This window comes from Haliotis rubra, unplaced genomic scaffold, assembly GCF_003918875.1.
Source record: "Haliotis rubra isolate DU_JTF1 unplaced genomic scaffold, ASM391887v1 Scf479, whole genome shotgun sequence".
NCBI classification, from domain to species: Eukaryota; Metazoa; Mollusca; class Gastropoda; order Lepetellida; family Haliotidae; genus Haliotis; species Haliotis rubra.
Genome location: NW_025767167.1, coordinates 260,007 through 279,712, shown reverse-complemented (window position 1 = coordinate 279,712; position 19,706 = coordinate 260,007). Strand labels below are relative to the sequence as shown.

The following is a 19,706-nucleotide window of genomic DNA, read 5'->3' as shown; positions in this document are numbered from 1 at the left end:
CATTACAAGGTGTTACAATTACAGGGTAACAGTGTTAGAGACTGCATTCAATAATAAGTGTTTGTGTTACTAGGTGTCTGCAATGTGTAGATATTTGTGTGTGGAAGTTCAGGGTTGTTGTTAGTGTTGTGTGGAACGAAGCAGTGTAAATACTGATGTAAGATATTATGTTTCTGTATCCAACATGCTGCATGGATGTGCTGAATCCAGTACTGATGGATGTTTGACTACTTTGTTATATCAGGGATGCAGATGTTTACTTTATAACCTCAGTTATAACCTAGTCTTAAAGGGAGACTTCCCTGCATTCTGCCAAGACCTTATAGCCTCAGTTACAGTATGGATACTTATTAAAGGGAGACTTCCCTGCATTCTGGCCAGACCTTATAGCCTCAGTTACAGTATGGCTACATATTAAAGGGAGACTTCCCTGCATTCTGCCCAGACCTTAAGCTTATAGCCTCAGTTACAGTATGGATACTTATTAAAGGGAGACTTCCCTGCATTCTGGCCTGACCTTATAGCCTCAGTTACAGTATGGATACTTATTAAAGGGAGACTTCCCTGCATTCTGGCCCGACCTTATAGCCTCAGTTACAGTATGGATACTTATTAAAGGGAGACCTGCATTCTGGCCCGACCTTATAGCCTCAGTTACAGTATGGATACTTATTAAAGGGAGATTTCCCTGCATTCTGCCCAGACCTTAAGCTTATAGCTTCAGTTACAGTATGGATACTTATTAAAGGGAGATTTCCCTGCATTCTGGCCTGACCTTATAGCCTCAGTTACAGTATGGATACTTATTAGAGGGAGACTTCCCTGCATTCTGGCCTGACCTTATAGCCTCAGTTACAGTATGGATACTTATTAAAGGGAGACTTCCCTGCATTCTGGCCCGACCTTATAGCCTCAGTTACAGTATGGATACTTATTAAAGGGAGACTTCCCTGCATTCTGGCCCGACCTTATAGCCTCAGTTACAGTATGGATACTTATTAAAGGGAGACTTCCCTGCATTCTGGCCCGACCTTATAGCCTCAGTTACAGTATGGATACTTATTAAAGGGAGATTTCCCTGCATTCTGCCCAGACCTTAAGCTTATAGCTTCAGTTACAGTATGGATACTTATTAAAGGGAGATTTCCCTGCATTCTGGCCTGACCTTATAGCCTCAGTTACAGTATGGATACTTATTAGAGGGAGACTTCCCTGCATTCTGGCCTGACCTTATAGCCTCAGTTACAGTATGGATACTTATTAAAGGGAGACTTCCCTGCATTCTGGCCTGACCTTATAGCCTCAGTTACACTATGGCTACATATTACAGGGATATTTTATACATTGTTCACAATACTTTGACTTAGAACAATATGTACACTTTTTAAAGAGATATTTTCCCACATTCTGCCGAGGCTTCAGAACCCCAGTTACAGTACAGATGTGTCTATAAGGGAGTCCTCACTCACAGTACAGACTTGTCCTAAAGGAAGACCTCCCCCTATAACCTCAGTTACAGTACAGACTTATCTTAAAGGGAGACTTCTCCAGTTACCATAATTACAACATAGCCTTCATCAGAATAGCCAAACGTTGCAATAAATGTCAGCACACAGCTATCCAGGGTGAAGGGTTGTCTCCCTTTAAGTTGATAAATTTGAGTACAGCAATGGTTAAATGATTTATTCTGAACAGCGATTGCAAAACAACTTATACAGGAATATTCCATTGTCAACAGACTTCATTGCCATCAATGGTTATTGGGTGTATTTTTTAGACCTGTTAATTCCTTGTAGGTATGTATATTAAGTCATTGAAAAACAACATTGTAGCAAAAAAATAAACACATGATTCTTTCATGTTTGTGCAGTAAATCTGTTGTACCATGACAGGAATTATGTCCTATGGCTATAGTTGACCTGCTGTGGTATGACAATAAACTGAAAGAATAGGTTGTTCTCTGACTCGGTTGAGTAGTATAGGAATATTAAGGACATATTCTAGTTAGCCAATATTATTTTTTTATGCACCTGAAACAGCAGAGTTGTGGTGTATCAGCTGAGAAAGTTTGACACGGCAATGCTAGCATCTCAGGTCGTACTTCCAGTCCCCTACACAACACTCCAGACTAGGGGCGGTAGGGTAGTCTAGTGGTTAATGCATTCACTTGTCATGCCGATTCCCTACATGGGTACAATGTGTGAAGCCCACTTCTGGTGCCCCCCGCCGTGATATTGCTGAAATATTGCTAAAAGCGGCGTTAACCATACTTACTCACTCAAAGTGGCATTAAACCTTACCAACTCACTCACTCCAGACTAGCCATTTTAAGACAAGGATGCTGTTCAAAGTGGCATTAAACCTTACCAACTCACTCACTTGTTTACAGGGATACTTTAGTTGAGAAACATATCCTGCATTCCATGGAAGTGAATTTCAGTTGTTAGTTACAGACTTGTTGAAATTATATTTCTGTGTACTTAGTTCAAAAATATTAGCATGCGTTTGTTTTGTTTGTTTAGTTGTCTACTGTAAGTATATATGATTGTAGATAGAATTGTTTAGGGTATCATACATGAGACTGATATCCTGTTGATATCGTGTATAAATGCAGAAAAAAAATGTTCCCCTGAAAATATGATCCTGTCGTGCATAAAACATTTAAAACATCCACTTAATTCAAGTCCATTGTTTCTGTAGGGCATATCGAAGTGAATACATTTAATGTAAACAATCCTACTCACTAGTGAGATATGTTTAGTAACTTAAAACCTACTCACATGAGAGATAATATTAGTTGCATGAAAGTTACTTACTAAGGAGATATGTTTAGTTACATAAAAGCCACTCTCTAGTTAGATAAAATATATTATTAGTAAATAAAAGATGCTCATTAGGGGAGATAGGATTAGTTACATAAAATACTCACTAGAAAGATAAAATTTCCTAACAGCTACTCACTATGAAGATATGTTTCACTACAGGATTGCCTCACAGTGTAAATGTTTTTCCTTATCATTTCTCAGAGAAAGAGAAATAAACTAAACCCAACTCAGTCAAGATTTCTTGATTCATTTATGGATACTTTAGCTGTGAACGTATTATATTATCTAAAGAATGATTGTGTGTTTGTGTCATCATGTAAATATATTCCTGAATTTCTTACCAGCACTATAGACGCTGCTCTTACAGCCATTTTGAGTTGCTCCACCTACTGTACTTAGCTTCTACTGCCATTGGGTGTTTACCTGATGGACAATGGCTGTTGTGTCTTAATAGTCAGTCGAGAGATTGAAGAACCATTAATCAGTTTAGACAATCATAATTTGATATATTTCCTGAAATAGGTTTGAGAACTAGAGTCATTTCTGGTAGACAAATGAAAATGCAATTGGACATGGTTGAAACATTGCCTAGTTATCAATATGCATTTAGAACCCACCATATTATGCTTGGGGGGTTTGGGTGCTGGGTTTTTGAGACAGGAAATTTTTCATTTCAAAACATGGGTTATGTGAACAATTATTATTTGCTTATTTTCTTAAAAATATTCAGGACATCCAGCATGTGTGAGAACCCGAGTGAAAGTGAAACCAAATATTTTCTAAAGTATACCAACAACACCTACAAAACAAGATGAGATGTTCCTTATGCTTGGTTATAACACATTCTTCTGAACATTCAGAAAGATGGAAGTGTCAAGAAATGAAAGCTAAATATAGATCCCATGAGTGGAACTTGAGGTGATGTTGGTCTCAGACATTGTGGGGCGGTGGGGTAGCCTAGTGGTTAAACCTTTTGCTCGTCACACCAAAGATCCGGGTTCGATTCCCCACATGGGTACAATGTGTGAAGCCCATATCTGGTGTTCACTGCCATGATATTGCTGGAATATTGCTAAAAGCGGCATAAAACCATACTCACTCACTCACTCAGTCATTGTGTAAAGACAGAAAATACATATATATTACATGGCTATCTTTGTTTGCACTGTGTTCTGCATTTGTGTAATCTCCTTGGCGAATTGCTGAAGCAACTTAGAAACTATTATTACATGATTTCAGTTGATTCATTGATGTTGCAATTCATATTTAGAATCTTTTCAGTAATATTGGGCTGTGTGGTAGCGAAGTGGATAGAGCGTTCCCCTTCACACCAAAGACTTGGGTCTGATTTCCCATGTAGGTACAATGTGTGAAGCCCATTTGTTGTGTCCCTTGCCATGATATTGATGGAATTTTGCTAAAAGCAGCCTCAAACTGAACTCACTCACTCATTCACTCACCCAGTAGTGTCAATGATATCGAAGTCAGAGGTGCATTATTATGAATTGAATACCTCTGATCTGAACTGTCCTGCATCATCTAGCTGCATCATCTTCAATATCATCAACATCATCACTGGCTGCAACATTTCAGTGAAAAATAGTCAAGGATTTGGTGATGAAGAACCATGTGTTTTGTAGGTTGTTCCATCACCATCTTAGGGCATTCTCTCCCGTTCTTAGAACCTTTCCTCATTGCTTTTCATCTCTGCTTATTGTACAAAAATAGCTCATTTCAAAGTAGTATTTGCAAGTATTGAAAAGTGTGTCTTGTGCAAGTAAGGATTTTTATTTGTGAGTTGAGATTTGTACGAAAATGTCAGAAAAAAATCTAGAATGAATCTAAATTGAAAATGTCTTTAGAAAAGTGAGAAATTTGAACTCTGTATATATTTGGATATGTCTCATTTCTCATTTGTTTTTCATAATTAGCAGTAATGAATATATCTAGAGCACGTGTACATTCTTTTAATGTATTTATACAACTGTGGCAAAACAGATTTGTAAAATCTGGTTTAATATCAATTCTGTTGAATTAATAAATTGTGAAACTAAACGAGTGTCTGTTTTCAGAATGGATCTGTGTTAAAGGAATATGTGTCATATTGATGTACCGGTATGTAATATAATGCCTAGTGTGCTGATTTGAATACAGTTTGAAACCAGTGGTAATGGTTCTTGTTCACAATATGCAGATCGATAAATGGAGCTCAGTAATCAATCAATAATCGATTGTAATCAAAAACCAGACCTCAAAACTCCTGACGGCAAGGGACACAGTCATAACCTTGTACAAACAATCATCAATTAATATGATAATCATGGGTATTTCCTGTTGAGACAGGGCGGTGGGGTAGCCTCGTGGTTAAAGCGTCCGCTCGTCACGCTGAAGGCCCAGGTTCGATTCCCTACATGGGGGCTTGCGAAGCCCATTGGTGATGTTTCAGTTTTTATGATAATCACTGAAGCAAGCGAGATCAGTCAATTCAGCACAAGAAACCATGGATGTGACTTTACTGTGGGTCTGTGAAATTCAACAGAACTTTTTATATAAATGCATACCATTATTTATATGCATAAATTAAATAGTCTTCCAGACCCCTGAGTTTTCAGGGTTCTTGGAAATTAAGATTTTCATCTGTATGCACTCCCATCCATCTTTCAGGGGGGTGGAATAACTTAGTGGTTAAAGTGTTCGCTTGTCAAAACAAAGACCTGGGTTCGATTCCCCACATGGGTATAATGTGTGAAGCTCATTTTTTGAGTTCCTGTCATAAAGTTGCTGGAATATAGACTAACAGCAAAAGAAACGCAAGTCTGGCTTTTTGTCAAGTTTTTTAATAGAAGACAACCCAAATTATATCTAATCATTTATTCTGTAGAAAACACTGTCAATGTAACGGCTGAAAGTTGCTGTTGACATTGAATTGCAATAAGTTCAAATTGATCACAGTCCGTCAAATGGAGATCCCCTGAACGCGAAACGTGACAGTCTCTTTAGTAGCGCCTATAGCCACCTTGAGCTTACACACAGGCCGTGCAATGTGGCCTCACTGAGTTCACTAGAGTCTGAAAGAATGCCTGAGGCAACTGGTTTCGCTCAAACACCAATCTCTATTCCAACTGTGCAAGTGTTAGTGGCTGTCTACCTGCAGCAATCCTCCGTCCATTTTCGTCCCAGAATGTTCAATGGGAGCCATATCCGGGGAGAAAGAGACGTTAATGTTGTTCTGAGCCAGATAATCCATCGACACCCTTGCTATGTGAGGGCTGCAAACGTCATTGGCGTTGTTGACGTGCCAAAATTGGCCCCACATATGGTCTTCGGCAGTGGATTCCAGCAGCCCGAAGACGATGCCTAATCGTATCGCTTGGCACTGCTCCTCTTGACCCAAGAACTAAGGCTGCTGTTATTGTTGCTGCTTGAGTTCGGTTCCTTAGATGAGTGACCCGGATGAACCGATCTTGCGCATGAGTGGTCACTCGTTGCGTCCGGTACTGGGACTATCAGCAGCAACCCGCTTTGCTGATGACGTTGAGCTAGTCGTGTTATGGGGGTAAGATGACAGCCCAATTGTCTAGCTACAGCAGTTGCAGTGCTACCTCCGTGTAACTTTCCAATGGCCATTCCCCTCTGCTCAGTCGTTAGTCTAGGCATCGTTTGTGTGGCGTGTACACCTCCTAGCGTCAATGCTGAACTGTTTTTTGACACAAACCTTTATAAAGGATACTTCAGAGTGAAATGCATGCTTTTCATCCATAACCGTCGTGCTAAAATTATGGTTTTGCTGCGCTGTTGGTGTGTTTGTGCAAATGTTTCCTTATGGACGTCTTATTGCATGACATCATCTCATCTGGAATCATTACGTCACTTTACCATGAACGTTCCATAAGCATGAACGCTTACCTTTATGAGATTTCATTTTTCCGAAACTTGCGTTTCTTTTGCTGTTCAGTATAGCTATAAACAGTGTAAAACCTCACTCACCCACCCATTTCCTTAGAAAAGTCCATAAAACGGTCTTTTGAGGCTGTGATTTTTTATGTAGGTACATATCAGATTTTCATTCAGATGAATCATTTTAGTCGACATCATGAGTGGGAGAAAGTCTGTACTGGTTGGTGATAAGAGAGATGAAGATGTGGACGTATATTACAACTGAATGGATATATAGAGAGAATGGATGATCAAACACACTGGATAAATGAGGTGGAATTCATCCATCCACAGTCATCACCGTTCCGTCATCGAACGTACAAGTGAGTGAGTGAGTGAGTATGGTTTTACGCCGCTTTTAGCAATATTCCAGCAATATCACGGCGGGGGACACCACAAATGGGCTTCACACATTGTGGGGGCGGTGGGGTAGCCTAGTGGTTAAAGCGTTGGCTCGTCACGCCGAGGACCCGGGTTCGAATCCCCACATGGGTACAATGTGTGAAGCCCATTTCTGGTGTCCCCCGACATGATGTTGCTGGAATATTGCTAAAAGCGGCGTAAAACCAAAACTCAGTCAGTCACACATTGTGCCCATGTGGGGAATCGAACCCGGGTCTTCAGCGTGACGAGCGAACACTTTAACCATTAGGCTACCCCACCGCCCCCCATGGAACGTACTAAGAGAGCCGAAACAGTTACAAACACAAAGGGATCTTGGGATAAATACTACCCACAATGCAATGGTGTTTAAGCCTGCTGCAGCACATCAATGATGGTAATAAGTAAGTGTGGACTGGATGTCCAGTGACCGATATTACACACACTATGTTTGTCCAACCCACTACAGTATAGGCGGAACCACCACTACAGCCCAGTGTTTTGTTGTGTGATATCTGCGCTAGCACTAGTCCAGGACTATGATTTGTGTGTTTGCACTCAACAATATTCCAGCTATATGGCAGCGGTCTGTACATTTTGAGTCTGGACCAGACAAGCCGGTGATCAAGAGCATGAGAATCGATCTACGTAATTGAGATACAATGACGTGTCAACCAAGTCAGCGAGCCTCATCATCCGATCCCGTTTGTCGCCTTTTACGACATGATGGGTTGCTGAAGATCAATTCCTGACTGACTGACTGACTGACTGAGTTTGGTTTTACGCCGCTTTTAGCAATATTCCAGCAACATCACGGCGGGGGACACCAGAAATGGGCTTCACACATTGTGCCCATGTGGGGATTCGAACCCGGGTCTTCGGCGTGACGAGCCAAGGCTTTAACCATTAGGCTACCCCACCGCCCCAGATCAATTCCTGCAATATGACAGCAGCCATACAGGACAGACCTGATGATATGAACAGCAATCAAACCACTGAGGTCCGATGACAAATAATTAAACAAGACTATCTTGTTCATGTTGCCACCTCTTGCCACCAGGTGGCTGGAGTAAGTCTGCGAGTTCAGTTTTACACTGCTTTTCCAGTATCACTACGATGGAAATGGGCTTCACACATTGTACCCATGTGGAGAATTGAACCCGCGTCTTTGGCATAACGAGTGAACGCTTTATCCACTAGGCTATCCCACCAACCCAGGTGGCTGGAGATGGCTCTTCTAAACACCAATGCCCTTGGAAGGTTTCTGGTAATTTCCACAAACATCCAGTTGGCTTTCAAGAAGAAAAACTTTGTCAAACATGAGTTCAATCGTTGATGTGTTTATTGCTCTAAGGGTAAGTAATACAGTAAGTGAAATGTTGAAAAACCTTTTTGGTCAATCAGTTGTGCAAATATTCTTGAAACAAAAACAGTTTGTACTTGGATATGAACTAAAAAAAATCACATAAAGCATGATGTCCCAAAAACTCAGGGAGCCTATCCACAAAACGTCTGTAGCATTATGCCATTCATAAACCTATGATAAGTATAGACTTACGATTGGTCGCAACGTTTCAAACGCTTTGTGGATTGGGACCTTGGTCTCCTTCGAGAACTGCACTTAGTGGGGATCATAATCATGATATAACAAGCATTAGACATTAACAAAAAAGCAATGAAACTAACCTTGCAAACACTTAAATATCACAATCTGGCCCTTTTTTTACATAATAGGTAGTACATACTGACCTTTGAAACAAATGAAACAGAGCATCGTAGTCCACTGAATTGCCCAAGAGAAAATTTTGTTCGTGTTGGTTGTGTTGCATCATAAGATCATCTTACTGCTACCATGGCTACTGGTACCGTGAAAAATATATGCATTTACCCTGTATTATTTTTGTGTTTTGTTAAGTCTGAAGGACAAAATAATCAATGGCTTGTCTGATCCTCACATGACTGACCTTGTACGAAAGAAAAAACTCAGCGAACTTAAAGCGAATTTACTCAATTTCCAAACAAGCAAACATATTTCATCAAACTCCTATATCAATTAATACCATAAATAAAAACACTGTCACACTGGCCCAAATTCAACCAAGAAATGAATTGAAAACACTTTAATTTTGATTATATAGACACCAAATCTGACATTAAAAGTCGAAGACAGGAAATAATTTCAAAATATGTTTTACAATACAAGATGCATTCATGGAGAATATATACATATCTACAAGGAGGGTATATATCACCATCACCAAGATTAAAAAAAACAAAACAAGCAAAAATATTTATGAAAGCTTCATATCAAATCTCCATGTCATCTGTGACATCACTTAGTCATCCCATTCATCGTCATCACCTTCATCGTCATCGTCGTCATCGTCATCTTCATCATCTGAAAAAAGAATAGATCATGATATGAAGCTGATTTACTGTGAACTGTTTTAAGTTAACATTGCGTCTGGCACTAACAAAACAATCGTGGTTTCTCAGAACAAATGAGAAATGTCTTGTAACAACTTATTTCATGAACACTCCTTCAATGTAATATATACAACGCCAGTCACCAAATTACCCCTCCAGAGTCAAACTGGAGCCAGGCAGGTCAGCTAACACCTTCTGTCCTATGCATCTCGCAGTAAGTATGTCCATTCAATCCATTAAATTGCTTTGAGCAGCAAGCAAAGGACACTGAAAAGCTAATCCCTAATTGTGCCTCAAACACATCACTTGATGTGGGGAAAAAATGGCTGACAAAGTAACTGAAACCAGGGTTCGATTTAAGAGATGTTAACCTCCTTGCACCAGGTGCAACCTACAATAAAGACCTGGTTGCATCAGTGCAAGCAACAAAGCACTAAATCTAGCCTTGTTAAACTGTTCTTGACGATTTCCATGGAAACTAAATATACTTATGTGGAAAAAACTAAAAAGTTGACTGAGTATTGCTTTAAAACATATCAGATAAAGAAACAAAGTGAGGTGAGGTGAAATTGGATTTAACGTCGTGCTTGAGAATATTTCGCTCATATGACGACGTGCATGTGTGTGTGTGTGTATGTGCGGCTGCTTGTACTAGCCCAGACTTAAGCTGGTTTTATAGTGCTAGCCCACTGAGATACCATGCCGCAGTGAAGCATGAATACCCCACTCAGACACATTATACTGACTCCGAGCCGACCAGTCCTTGTTGTATCCATTAATGTCGAACGCAAGGCAGGACCAACAAGTACCATATTTTAACGTCTTTTGGTATGATGCGGTCGGGGATTGAACCCACGACCTTCCGCTCTCTGGGCAGACGCTCTAACCACTACACCACTGAGGCGGTCGATAAAGAAACAAGAGAAATAAAGAGTTGATGTATACCATCAGTATACCCTACCTGATCCATGAATATGTTTCTGTCTGTTGGCGAGGGCACGTGCCAAAGCTCCAACAAGACCCGCACTATCATCACTCTGGACCTGTTTTTCATTCTGCTCCACCTGGACACAAGACAATAATCACATACAGTCTGGTTGCTATAGCAACACAAGACCCGCACTATCATCACTCTGGACCTGTTTTTCAGTCTGCTCCACCTGAACACAAGACAATAATCATATACAGTCTGGTTGCTATAGCAACACATGACCTGCACTATCATCACTCTGGACCTGTTTCTCAGTCTGCTCCACCTGGACACAAGACAATAATCACATACAGTCTGGTTGCTATAGCAACACAAGACCCGCACTATCATCACTCTGGACCTGTTTTTCAGTCTGCTCCACCTGAACACAAGACAATAAACACATACAGTCTGGTTGCTATAGCAACACAAGACCTGCACTATCATCACTCTGGACCTGTTTTTCATTCTGCTCCACCTGGACACAAGACAATAATCATATACAGTCTGGTTGCTATAGCAACACAAGACCTGCACTATCATCACTCTGGACCTGTTTCTCAGTCTGCTCCACCTGGACACAAGACAATAATCACATACAGTCTGGTTGCTATAGCAACACAAGACCTGCACTATCATCACTCTGGACCTGTTTCTCAGTCTGCTCCACCTGGACACAAGACAATAATCATATACAGTCTGGTTGCTATAGCAACACAAGACCTGCACTATCATCACTCTGGACCTGTTTCTCAGTCTGCTCCACCTGGACACAAGACAATAATCATATACAGTCTGGTTGCTATAGCAACACAAGACCTGCACTATCATCACTCTGGACCTGTTTCTCAGTCTGCTCCACCTGGACACAAGACAATAATCACATACAGTCTGGTTGCTATAGCAACACAAGACCTGCACTATCATCACTCTGGACCTGTTTCTCAGTCTGCTCCACCTGGACACAAGACAATAATCATATACAGTCTGGTTGCTATAGCAACACAAGACCTGCACTATCATCACTCTGGACCTGTTTCTCAGTCTGCTCCACCTGGACACAAGACAATAATCATATACAGTCTGGTTGCTATAGCAACACAAGACCCGCACTATCATCACTCTGGACCTGTTTTTCAGTCTGCTCCACCTGAACACAAGACAATAAACACATACAGTCTGGTTGCTATAGCAACACAAGACCCGCACTATCATCACTCTGGACCTGTTTTTCAGTCTGCTCCACCTGGACACAAGACAATAAACACATACAGTCTGGTTGCTGTAGCAACACAAGACCCGCACTATCATCACTCTGGACCTGTTTTTCAGTCTGCTCCACCTGAACACAGACAATAAACACATACATTCTACTTCTAGTTGCTGTTGCAACACAAGACTTCCAGACAGACAGACAGACGCATAGAATATTTCAAATTGAAAGCTCACTTCTCACAACCCTTAGCCACAAACAGATGTGAAGTTGCTGACGCAGCTTAAAGCCACATTTACTCCCTCAGTCTCGCAACCTTTGCACAATTTGGCATTGCTGCCATTCCCAAGACTCACCCTCTTGAGGTTGGCCCCACCCTGGATGGCCTTCAGGAGGTTTCCCCGGGCATCTGAAGGTCCACCACTTTTCTCACTAGGATCCACTTTCTTCAGTGCAGTACCCTGGTGGATCTGGGACAACAGGCCACTACGGGCATTCCCTGGGCCAGCCCGGGAAGGGGCATCCGTATCGCTTCGGTGGGGGGTGGTGGTGGTGGTGGAGGGGGGTGGGGGGCTCCTGTAGGGGTGGAGGTGGGGGTGGAGGTGCACTGCCCATCGGGGGCCAAGAAGCTGGTGAGGGTACCGGGGGAGGCGCGGGCGGTGACATTGCTGGTGCTCTAGTGGGGGCCCTGGCGGCCTGGGGGAGGGGTGCTTGTCCTCTGGCTGGGACTCTTTATGGGAGGAGGAGGTGCTCCATGACGAGATGTGGGTGGTGGGGGAGGGGAGGTCCAGTGTTCCTGGAAGGAGGGGGTGGGGGGGCTCCTGCTCCTGGTCCTGGTCCTGGTCTAGCTGGAGGAGTAGGTGCTGAAATAACATGCGACTTTAGCAGTTTTGTATATACATGTACTGAACACACTGAATGAGATATAGGAGTTGTAGATTGTGACTTTAGTAGCAACAAAGTTAGCAAGCATCGTGCAGCATTGATAGGAGGGCAGAGATGCCACAACGAAATCAATGTCTTGCAACACTTCATTAAGTGTAAATAATTACTAGGACTGGGATAGGTTACCTGAGTGTCTGGTAAATTAGTTTCACTAACTGGGTCCTGAATATTCTACCAATACCTGGTAATCGGATTCGGTCCGGTCACACTGATAGTCTGATACATGACATAAATTCACTGAACTGAAACGATGAACCAGACTTACAGTTTATATCACAGAATCAGAGAAATGACCATAACAAAATTGCTCATTCTATACAAGACTTTGTGCTACATTGTCAACGATTGGTGCAAGCTGGTTGTATGAAATATATCCAGTCAGCACTTTTTAAAGTTTCCGTCAACACGACTGTCACAAGAGTAAGGGAATTAACTCTAAGTTCACCTGTAACGGGTACCCTGGTCAGGTAATGCTACCTTAGGTACAGCAAACAGAATATCTATAAAAGGCGCATTCTATATCAGTATATGAGGCTTTAAGATACACTGTCAACGATTGGTGCAAATTGGTTTTGTGCGTTGACTGAAATATGACCAGACACTACAAGTGTCATTTACCATGGCTGTCACAGGAGTAATAGAATTAACTGTAAATCCAGCTGTAATGGGTACCCAAGCCAGGTACTACTACCTTGGGTACCATGTCCAAAATTTCTACCCGTCCCAGCCCTAATAATTACCACAATGGATGCTCAAAGTAAGGCTGGAAGAATATAGAAACACAAGGATTTGTTTCTGAAATCACACTGTGTTTAAGTTCCTTCAAGATGATCACATGACTACACTGAATCACAGATATAATCAGGATGATAAGACTGACTGACTGAGTTTGGTTTTACGCCGCTTTTAGCAATATTCCAGCAACATCACGGCAGGGGACACCAGAAATGGGCTTCACACATTGTACCCATGTGGGGATTCAAACCTGGGTCTTCGGCGTGACGAGCCAACGCTTAACCATTAGGCTACCACACGGCCCCAGGATGATAAGATGATATGTTATCCAAATGAAGCTATTCTGCTGTCAGTCAAGTTAATCTAACTTACAAAATGACAAACAGTCCCAGTTTCATTGAGATCAATGTTGCTCTCTGACCAGTGCATCAGCAGATCAATTCCGCATTCGCATCTACACTACACCTGACAGTGAGATGGCCACTTCTACCAAAACTGACACATTATATTAACATACATACTAATTTCAGTCAACAAGGAAAAATATCACTAACTCAGAATTTCTTATACTCGGAATTTCTAAATATTATTCTTGTGTGATAACACTAAAATAACACACAACTCAATTTGTATCAAACGGAAGAGAAAAAATCAATATAAAATATCAAAATATTGAAGAATTTCAACATGTTACAATGAACACAACATAAATAACGATACATAAATACCACCAGAGCTTCCCACCTTCCTGCGTACTAAAAAACTATAAGAAGCAGATGCAGAGCGAGATAGGTGCAGGAGAAATGTGCAAGGGGAGGTAATTCACAAAAGGGACACAACTCTGTATTTTAGCATAATTCTACAATTGTGAAAAAGAAAGGCTCTTGGTTGGTTGCAATAGTTGGTTGTATCATTGTGTATTGGAGAGTACAGCCCTTTCGTAAGATTTTCAGGTTTATCTAAAAGCAGGAACAAATATCTTGGGCACAAGATGTCTGACTAACACAAAACTTGAGTATTTTGTGGGGTCTGTAGAAAAGGTTACCATGGTTACAAGTGAAGCTGTTTTGAAACTATAGAATGACGTCATAAAAATAAAATGATATATGTTCTTTGGTAGTTAAAAAAGAAATATTAGGTACATCCTTTATCTACCACTCACACAATATATATATACTGTTTATCACGTGTATTAGTATATAGTTCTGTTTCAAATTTCTATTTCTTTCAAAATGAAAAAATCCCTCACAAATGAATGTGTTGAGAATGTAAACTTGACAGTAATTTAGAATGTTCCCCTGCCCTGTGTCAAACTCTCCTTTAGAACACTCATTTTGATTGGTTGTCGATTTCAAGGTCATGAGTGGAAAAGTATTAGTGTTTAAACTTAGTGTTTGTGTGACTGTGATAGTGATGTCACTTCCAACATTCAGGGTATTTATAACAGTCCTGGATAATCGAAGATCAGCTGCCCCTTATAAAGTGTCCTTATTTCTGATGCGTCTTTTGTGAATTCTTTGCAATGTAATGCAGAAAGATGAATGTTCAGTATTTGTGAAAATATTCAAGACTCATTTTGTAGGTTGTGAGTTAGTAAAGCAAACCAATATATCTGCAGTGTTAGTAGGCTAGTGTCACAAGAAACGTCCCTGCTACACAAAAGTGATCGTAGCATTATGACTGTCACAAGACAGCATGTACGATTGCACTTACGACTTCCTTAGCACTACAATCACTGAGCGTACCATGGCCCGATCGCAGTGTCTCATGCTATTACTTTGCCTCACCAACTACAACTTAAAATGAACTAAAATACAAAGTTGCGGATAGATATGAAGCAGCAAAATAAACAAAATGTGGGACTCTAACCAACAGACGCAGGGGGTGGTGGTGGTGCGGGCCTACCAGCCATTTCTTTGCGGACAGCTTCAATGCCACCGTTCTTCTCAACAAAGTCGTAGATGAAGTTGAGAGTTTCCTTGTCAACTTGGTCTTCAGGCTTAATTCCTACAGACTGGAACAACATCTTCATGTCCCGGTTCCAGGTTGTTCATCTGAAGATTAAACAGGATATTTGTGTGTGGTTTGTGACATGACTGACTGGACTGCCCTGCCACTCTGAGCTGTTTTCACTGATATTGCCACTATAATTTAACATAGCATTCATTTCACAAAGTAAAATTAAACGTTAACATTTCTCACTTCTTTAGCATTATGTGGCAATGACTGATACAAAGCTATAATGGTCCTTGATATGTTCTGATACACCACACACTGAAAGTGCCTATTTAATCACTTCAAGGGAGGCATGAAATTAATCAGTCCATGGGGTGCAGTGAGGAAATCAGTCCATGGGGTGAGGTGAAGAATCAGTCCATTGGGTGGGGGTAAGGAATCAGTCCATGGGGTGGGTAAGGAATCAGTCCATGGGGTGGGTAAGGAAATCAGACCATGGGGTAGGTAAGGAAATCAGTCCATGGGGTGAGGTGAAGAATCAGTCCATGGGGTGAGGTGAAGAATCAGTCCATGGGGTGGGGTAATGGAATCAGTCCATGGGGTGAGGTGAAGAATCAGTCCATGGGGTGGGTGGGTGAAATCAGGAATCAGTCCATGGGTGAGGTGAAGAATCAGTCCATGGGGTGGTAAGTGAAGAATCAGTCCATGGGGTGGGGAGTGAGGAATCAGTCCATGGGGTGGGTAAGGAATCAGTCCATGGGGTGGGTAAGAAATCAGTCCATGGGGTGAGGTGAAGAATCAGTCCATGGGGTGGGTAAGGAATCAGTCCAGTGGGGGAGGTGAAAATCAGTCAATCAGTCCATGGGATGAGGTGAAGAATCAGTCCATGGGTGATGAAGAATCAGTCCATGGGTTGGGTAAGGAAATCAGTCCATGGGGTGAGGTGAAGAATCAGTCCATGGGGTGGGGGTAAGGAATCCGTCCATGGGGTGGGTAAGGAAATCAGACCATGGGATTGGGGTAAGGAATCAGTCCATGGGGTGGGGGTAAGGAATCAGTCCATGGGGTGGGGTAAGGAGTGAATACCTGAAGTGAGAAAAAAACAAACTCATCTAAATTACAGGGGATATATTTTGTTACACAACCAGAATAAATCATGAAAGTTTTACTTACATCAAATCCCTTGTCGGGATCCCAACCAACATGGCTGACATGTCTGAAATATGAAACAATCATAAAATACAATCATACCAGCATGTATATAAAGAGAGCATACATTCTCAGATTAAATACCAATTCCCATCAAAGTACTGAGGAAATTCAAAAGATTCCACCAACATGTTTGTTAATGCACCACTTGATCGCCTGTTACAACAAGCATAGGTTGCTGGGGACCTACTCTTACTTGTTTTCCCAACAGTAGTGCCAGCCACACGAGGCAGTGAGTGGGTGAATGGGTTGTTTTTACACCTCTTTTAGCAATATTCCAGCAATACCACGGTGGGGGACACCGTAAATGGGCTTCACACATTGTACCCATCTTGGGAATCAAACCCCGGTCTTAGGTGCGATGAGCAAATGCTTTAACCACTAGGCTACCCCACCTTCACATTGCCAGCTACTAACACAATATGACTGAAAAAGGAGTATGACCGTACCTGAAGTCTGTCGGGGTACTGATGTCCTCCTTGGTCAGTTTCTTCGGCCCCCCTTTCTTGTCCTTCTTGTCTTTGTTGCTCTTCTTGGAACCGTTCTGTTTGTTGGAGTCCACAATGTTCAGTGTAACCGGAGCATTTGCTGAAACAGAAACAGTTGTTACAGGCTGTGTTTCACTAATAAGTGTTTCAAAAATCATAGATTTATACCACTTTTCACCATTCCTTTCTCAAAAGTTACTGATTTTGCCTTGCAAAGGGCACCATAACTGTGGTCTAGCAGGTTTTTATGATGTCCCTCCCAGCAACATGGGATGAGGTTTGTCAATAATCGAGACTGAACAAGATAATCTATGGATTGACATTTAAATGACATTTAATGACATCTTGAGAAACAATCTACACAATCATGACACACATTAACCAAGACAGCAAGTCTGTCCTGATCCTGTTACTCGCCTCATATGAAAAGCATGGGCTGCTCAAAACCAATTCTAACCAAAATTTTCTCTGGGCAGTCTGCCAGGTACATCCTGGGCTACAGTGCATGCAGTCCAGGTAAAGACTATGGAGACAGGTCACATGACAACCCACATTTAAACTAAAAATGCTATGTCAGTTAAACCACATGAAAGATTTGATACTGACTGACTGACTGAGTTTCGTTTTACGCAGCTTTTAGCAATATTCCAGCAATATCACGACGGGGGACACCAGAAATGGGCTTCACTCATTGTACCCATGTGGGGATTCGAACCCGGGTCTTTGGCGTGACGAGCCAACGCTTTAACCAGTAGACTACCCCACCGCCCCGAAAGATTTGATACAAAAATGTAACAAAGAGTGTACAGCGTTACATCCTATATCATGATTCAGATACTGACACACTTATCGTCAGAGATATATAGTAACAACCCTAGTTATTTCAATACTGAAATTAGGTCAAATAACCTCCAAAACATGCTAATTTATATAAATCTAAAGTAAATTAAATATTTATGACTCAAGATAAGTTGCTGGAACTAAGAACTTTGAAGTTTATGCCTCTCTAACCATGTCATCATACCTGGCGCTGGTCTGTTTGGCTGAGCAGGTGCCCCTCCTGGAGGTGGAGCTTGTCTGGCACCCACGGCACCCGTATTCTTCTTCCTCTGGGTCTTCTCTTTACATAAACAGAAAAAGATGCAATTTATTTCAAATTCATTTCATATGTAGTATTTCTATCTCATGCATATTCCCCAACAATCTAATTAATTTGATGATCCTGCTTAAGGTGAGGTGATACAAGTTCACAATCACGACTGCTGCACTACTATGGTGACACCCATGTACAAGAATGCTGCGCTCCAGATAAGCCTTTGGCCATGTAGGTATGATACCCATACTTTTTAAACTAAGTAGGTATTTCCAATTCCAAGTGGGTATCTATACTTTTTTGAGATCTATTTTATACTGTATGCCCGTTGAGATGCCACATGGATATTCTACTGAGACAGGATACTGACTCCATGTTGTCTAGTCCTTGTTTTGTTCCCTTAATTCCAAGCGCCAGGCAATGTAACAAAAAGTACCATGTTTTAACATCATTTAGTATGATGTATCTGATCATCTGATTCATTAAAACTAGCGAATCTGAACTCCACCCTTCCGCTCTCAAAGAAAAATTCTATCCAGTGCACCCATAACGTTAACCTGGGGTGTTCACCCCATCCCTGGGGAGAAGGGTCAGAAACATTCAGCAATTGTGGATGGAGACAAAAGATCATTGTCTGAGCCGTTAGAGTTGCCAACCCTAATTTAGCCCAGTTAGTATTTTGGCCAAAAGCTGATGCAAAATATAACTTAATGTATTTTCTTTAAAAATTTGCATATTTTCACTGCTATCGTAGTCACATATGTTGTGATATTTTTTCGTAACAAATACGATAAAATCGTATGAGTTGGCATCTGTGCCATTAGCACGATTAGAGATTTATACTCATTACTAGCAAATCCAAGATTCATTAGAAATTGCGAATCCTGATTGGGAATGGGTGCAACTCTTCACAGTGTTTTATTTGTTGTTTAACGCCGCACTCAGTAATATTCCAGCTATATGGCAGCAGTCTGCAAATAATAGCGTTTGGTCAAGACAATCAACATCATGAGCATCGATCTACGCAATTGGGATATGATGACATCTGTCAACCAAGTCAGCGAGCCTGACCCCCCTGATCCCATTAGTCGCCTCTTATGACAAACATGGGTTACTGAAGACCAATTCTAACCCAGATCTTCACAGGTATCTTCTGTAAAATTTTGTCAATAAGTTTGGCTTACGCATTTTACGATGATGTCTCTCAGCCAACTTGCTCTCCACAGCATTCTTAAACTTCAAGGCTTCATCCTCACTGGCAAAATTCAGCCCTGCCTGAGATTGCTGAAACAAGATGCAGAAATAACATTGTTAACCATTGTTTTTACCATTGCTACTGTGTCAACTGTTCACCTGGAAACCATGGTCAGTGCCAGTAGTGGTGGCTTTACAACCAGTTCAAGTTTGCCGATTTGTTAAAAATATTTGGTCAAACATATAAATCAGCAGCCATTATCATGAAAATGAGGATGAAACGAGTCATGGAAACAAACCAGCAAATGTTATCAACAGTCATTTAGCAATAACA

General features: G+C 41.4%; 1 protein-coding gene and 2 long non-coding RNA genes across 4 annotated transcripts in view; 1 reads left to right on the top strand and 2 right to left on the bottom strand.

Moving 5' to 3' along the window:
- Positions 1 to 412: 412 nt before the first annotated feature.
- Positions 413 to 1,003, bottom strand: LOC124290946. 2 transcript variants are annotated; one of them, XR_006902094.1, is made up of 3 exons: positions 968 to 1,003; positions 642 to 705; positions 413 to 453 (listed from the first exon to the last, which is right to left on the bottom strand). It is a non-coding gene; the product is annotated as an uncharacterized LOC124290946 (long non-coding RNA). The 2 variants fall into 2 exon arrangements; XR_006902093.1 differs by lacking the exon at positions 968 to 1,003 and adding an exon at positions 776 to 812.
- On the top strand, positions 630 to 3,055 carry LOC124290947. Its single transcript, XR_006902095.1, has 2 exons — positions 630 to 2,827; positions 2,907 to 3,055. It is a non-coding gene; the product is annotated as an uncharacterized LOC124290947 (long non-coding RNA).
- A 5,411-nt stretch (positions 3,056 to 8,466) lies between these two features.
- The window catches only part of LOC124290949 (neural Wiskott-Aldrich syndrome protein-like), a 29,668-nt gene continuing 18,428 nt past the window's right edge, over positions 8,467 to 19,706 (bottom strand). Inside the window, 11 exon segments of the mRNA XM_046727795.1 lie at positions 8,467 to 9,540; positions 10,531 to 10,633; positions 12,109 to 12,513; positions 12,516 to 12,541; positions 12,544 to 12,615; positions 15,302 to 15,467; positions 15,469 to 15,486; positions 16,562 to 16,604; positions 17,047 to 17,185; positions 18,110 to 18,205; positions 19,363 to 19,462. Coding sequence (XP_046583751.1) covers positions 9,479 to 9,540; positions 10,531 to 10,633; positions 12,109 to 12,513; positions 12,516 to 12,541; positions 12,544 to 12,615; positions 15,302 to 15,467; positions 15,469 to 15,486; positions 16,562 to 16,604; positions 17,047 to 17,185; positions 18,110 to 18,205; positions 19,363 to 19,462 — 1,230 coding nt within the window. The 3' untranslated portion in view covers positions 8,467 to 9,478.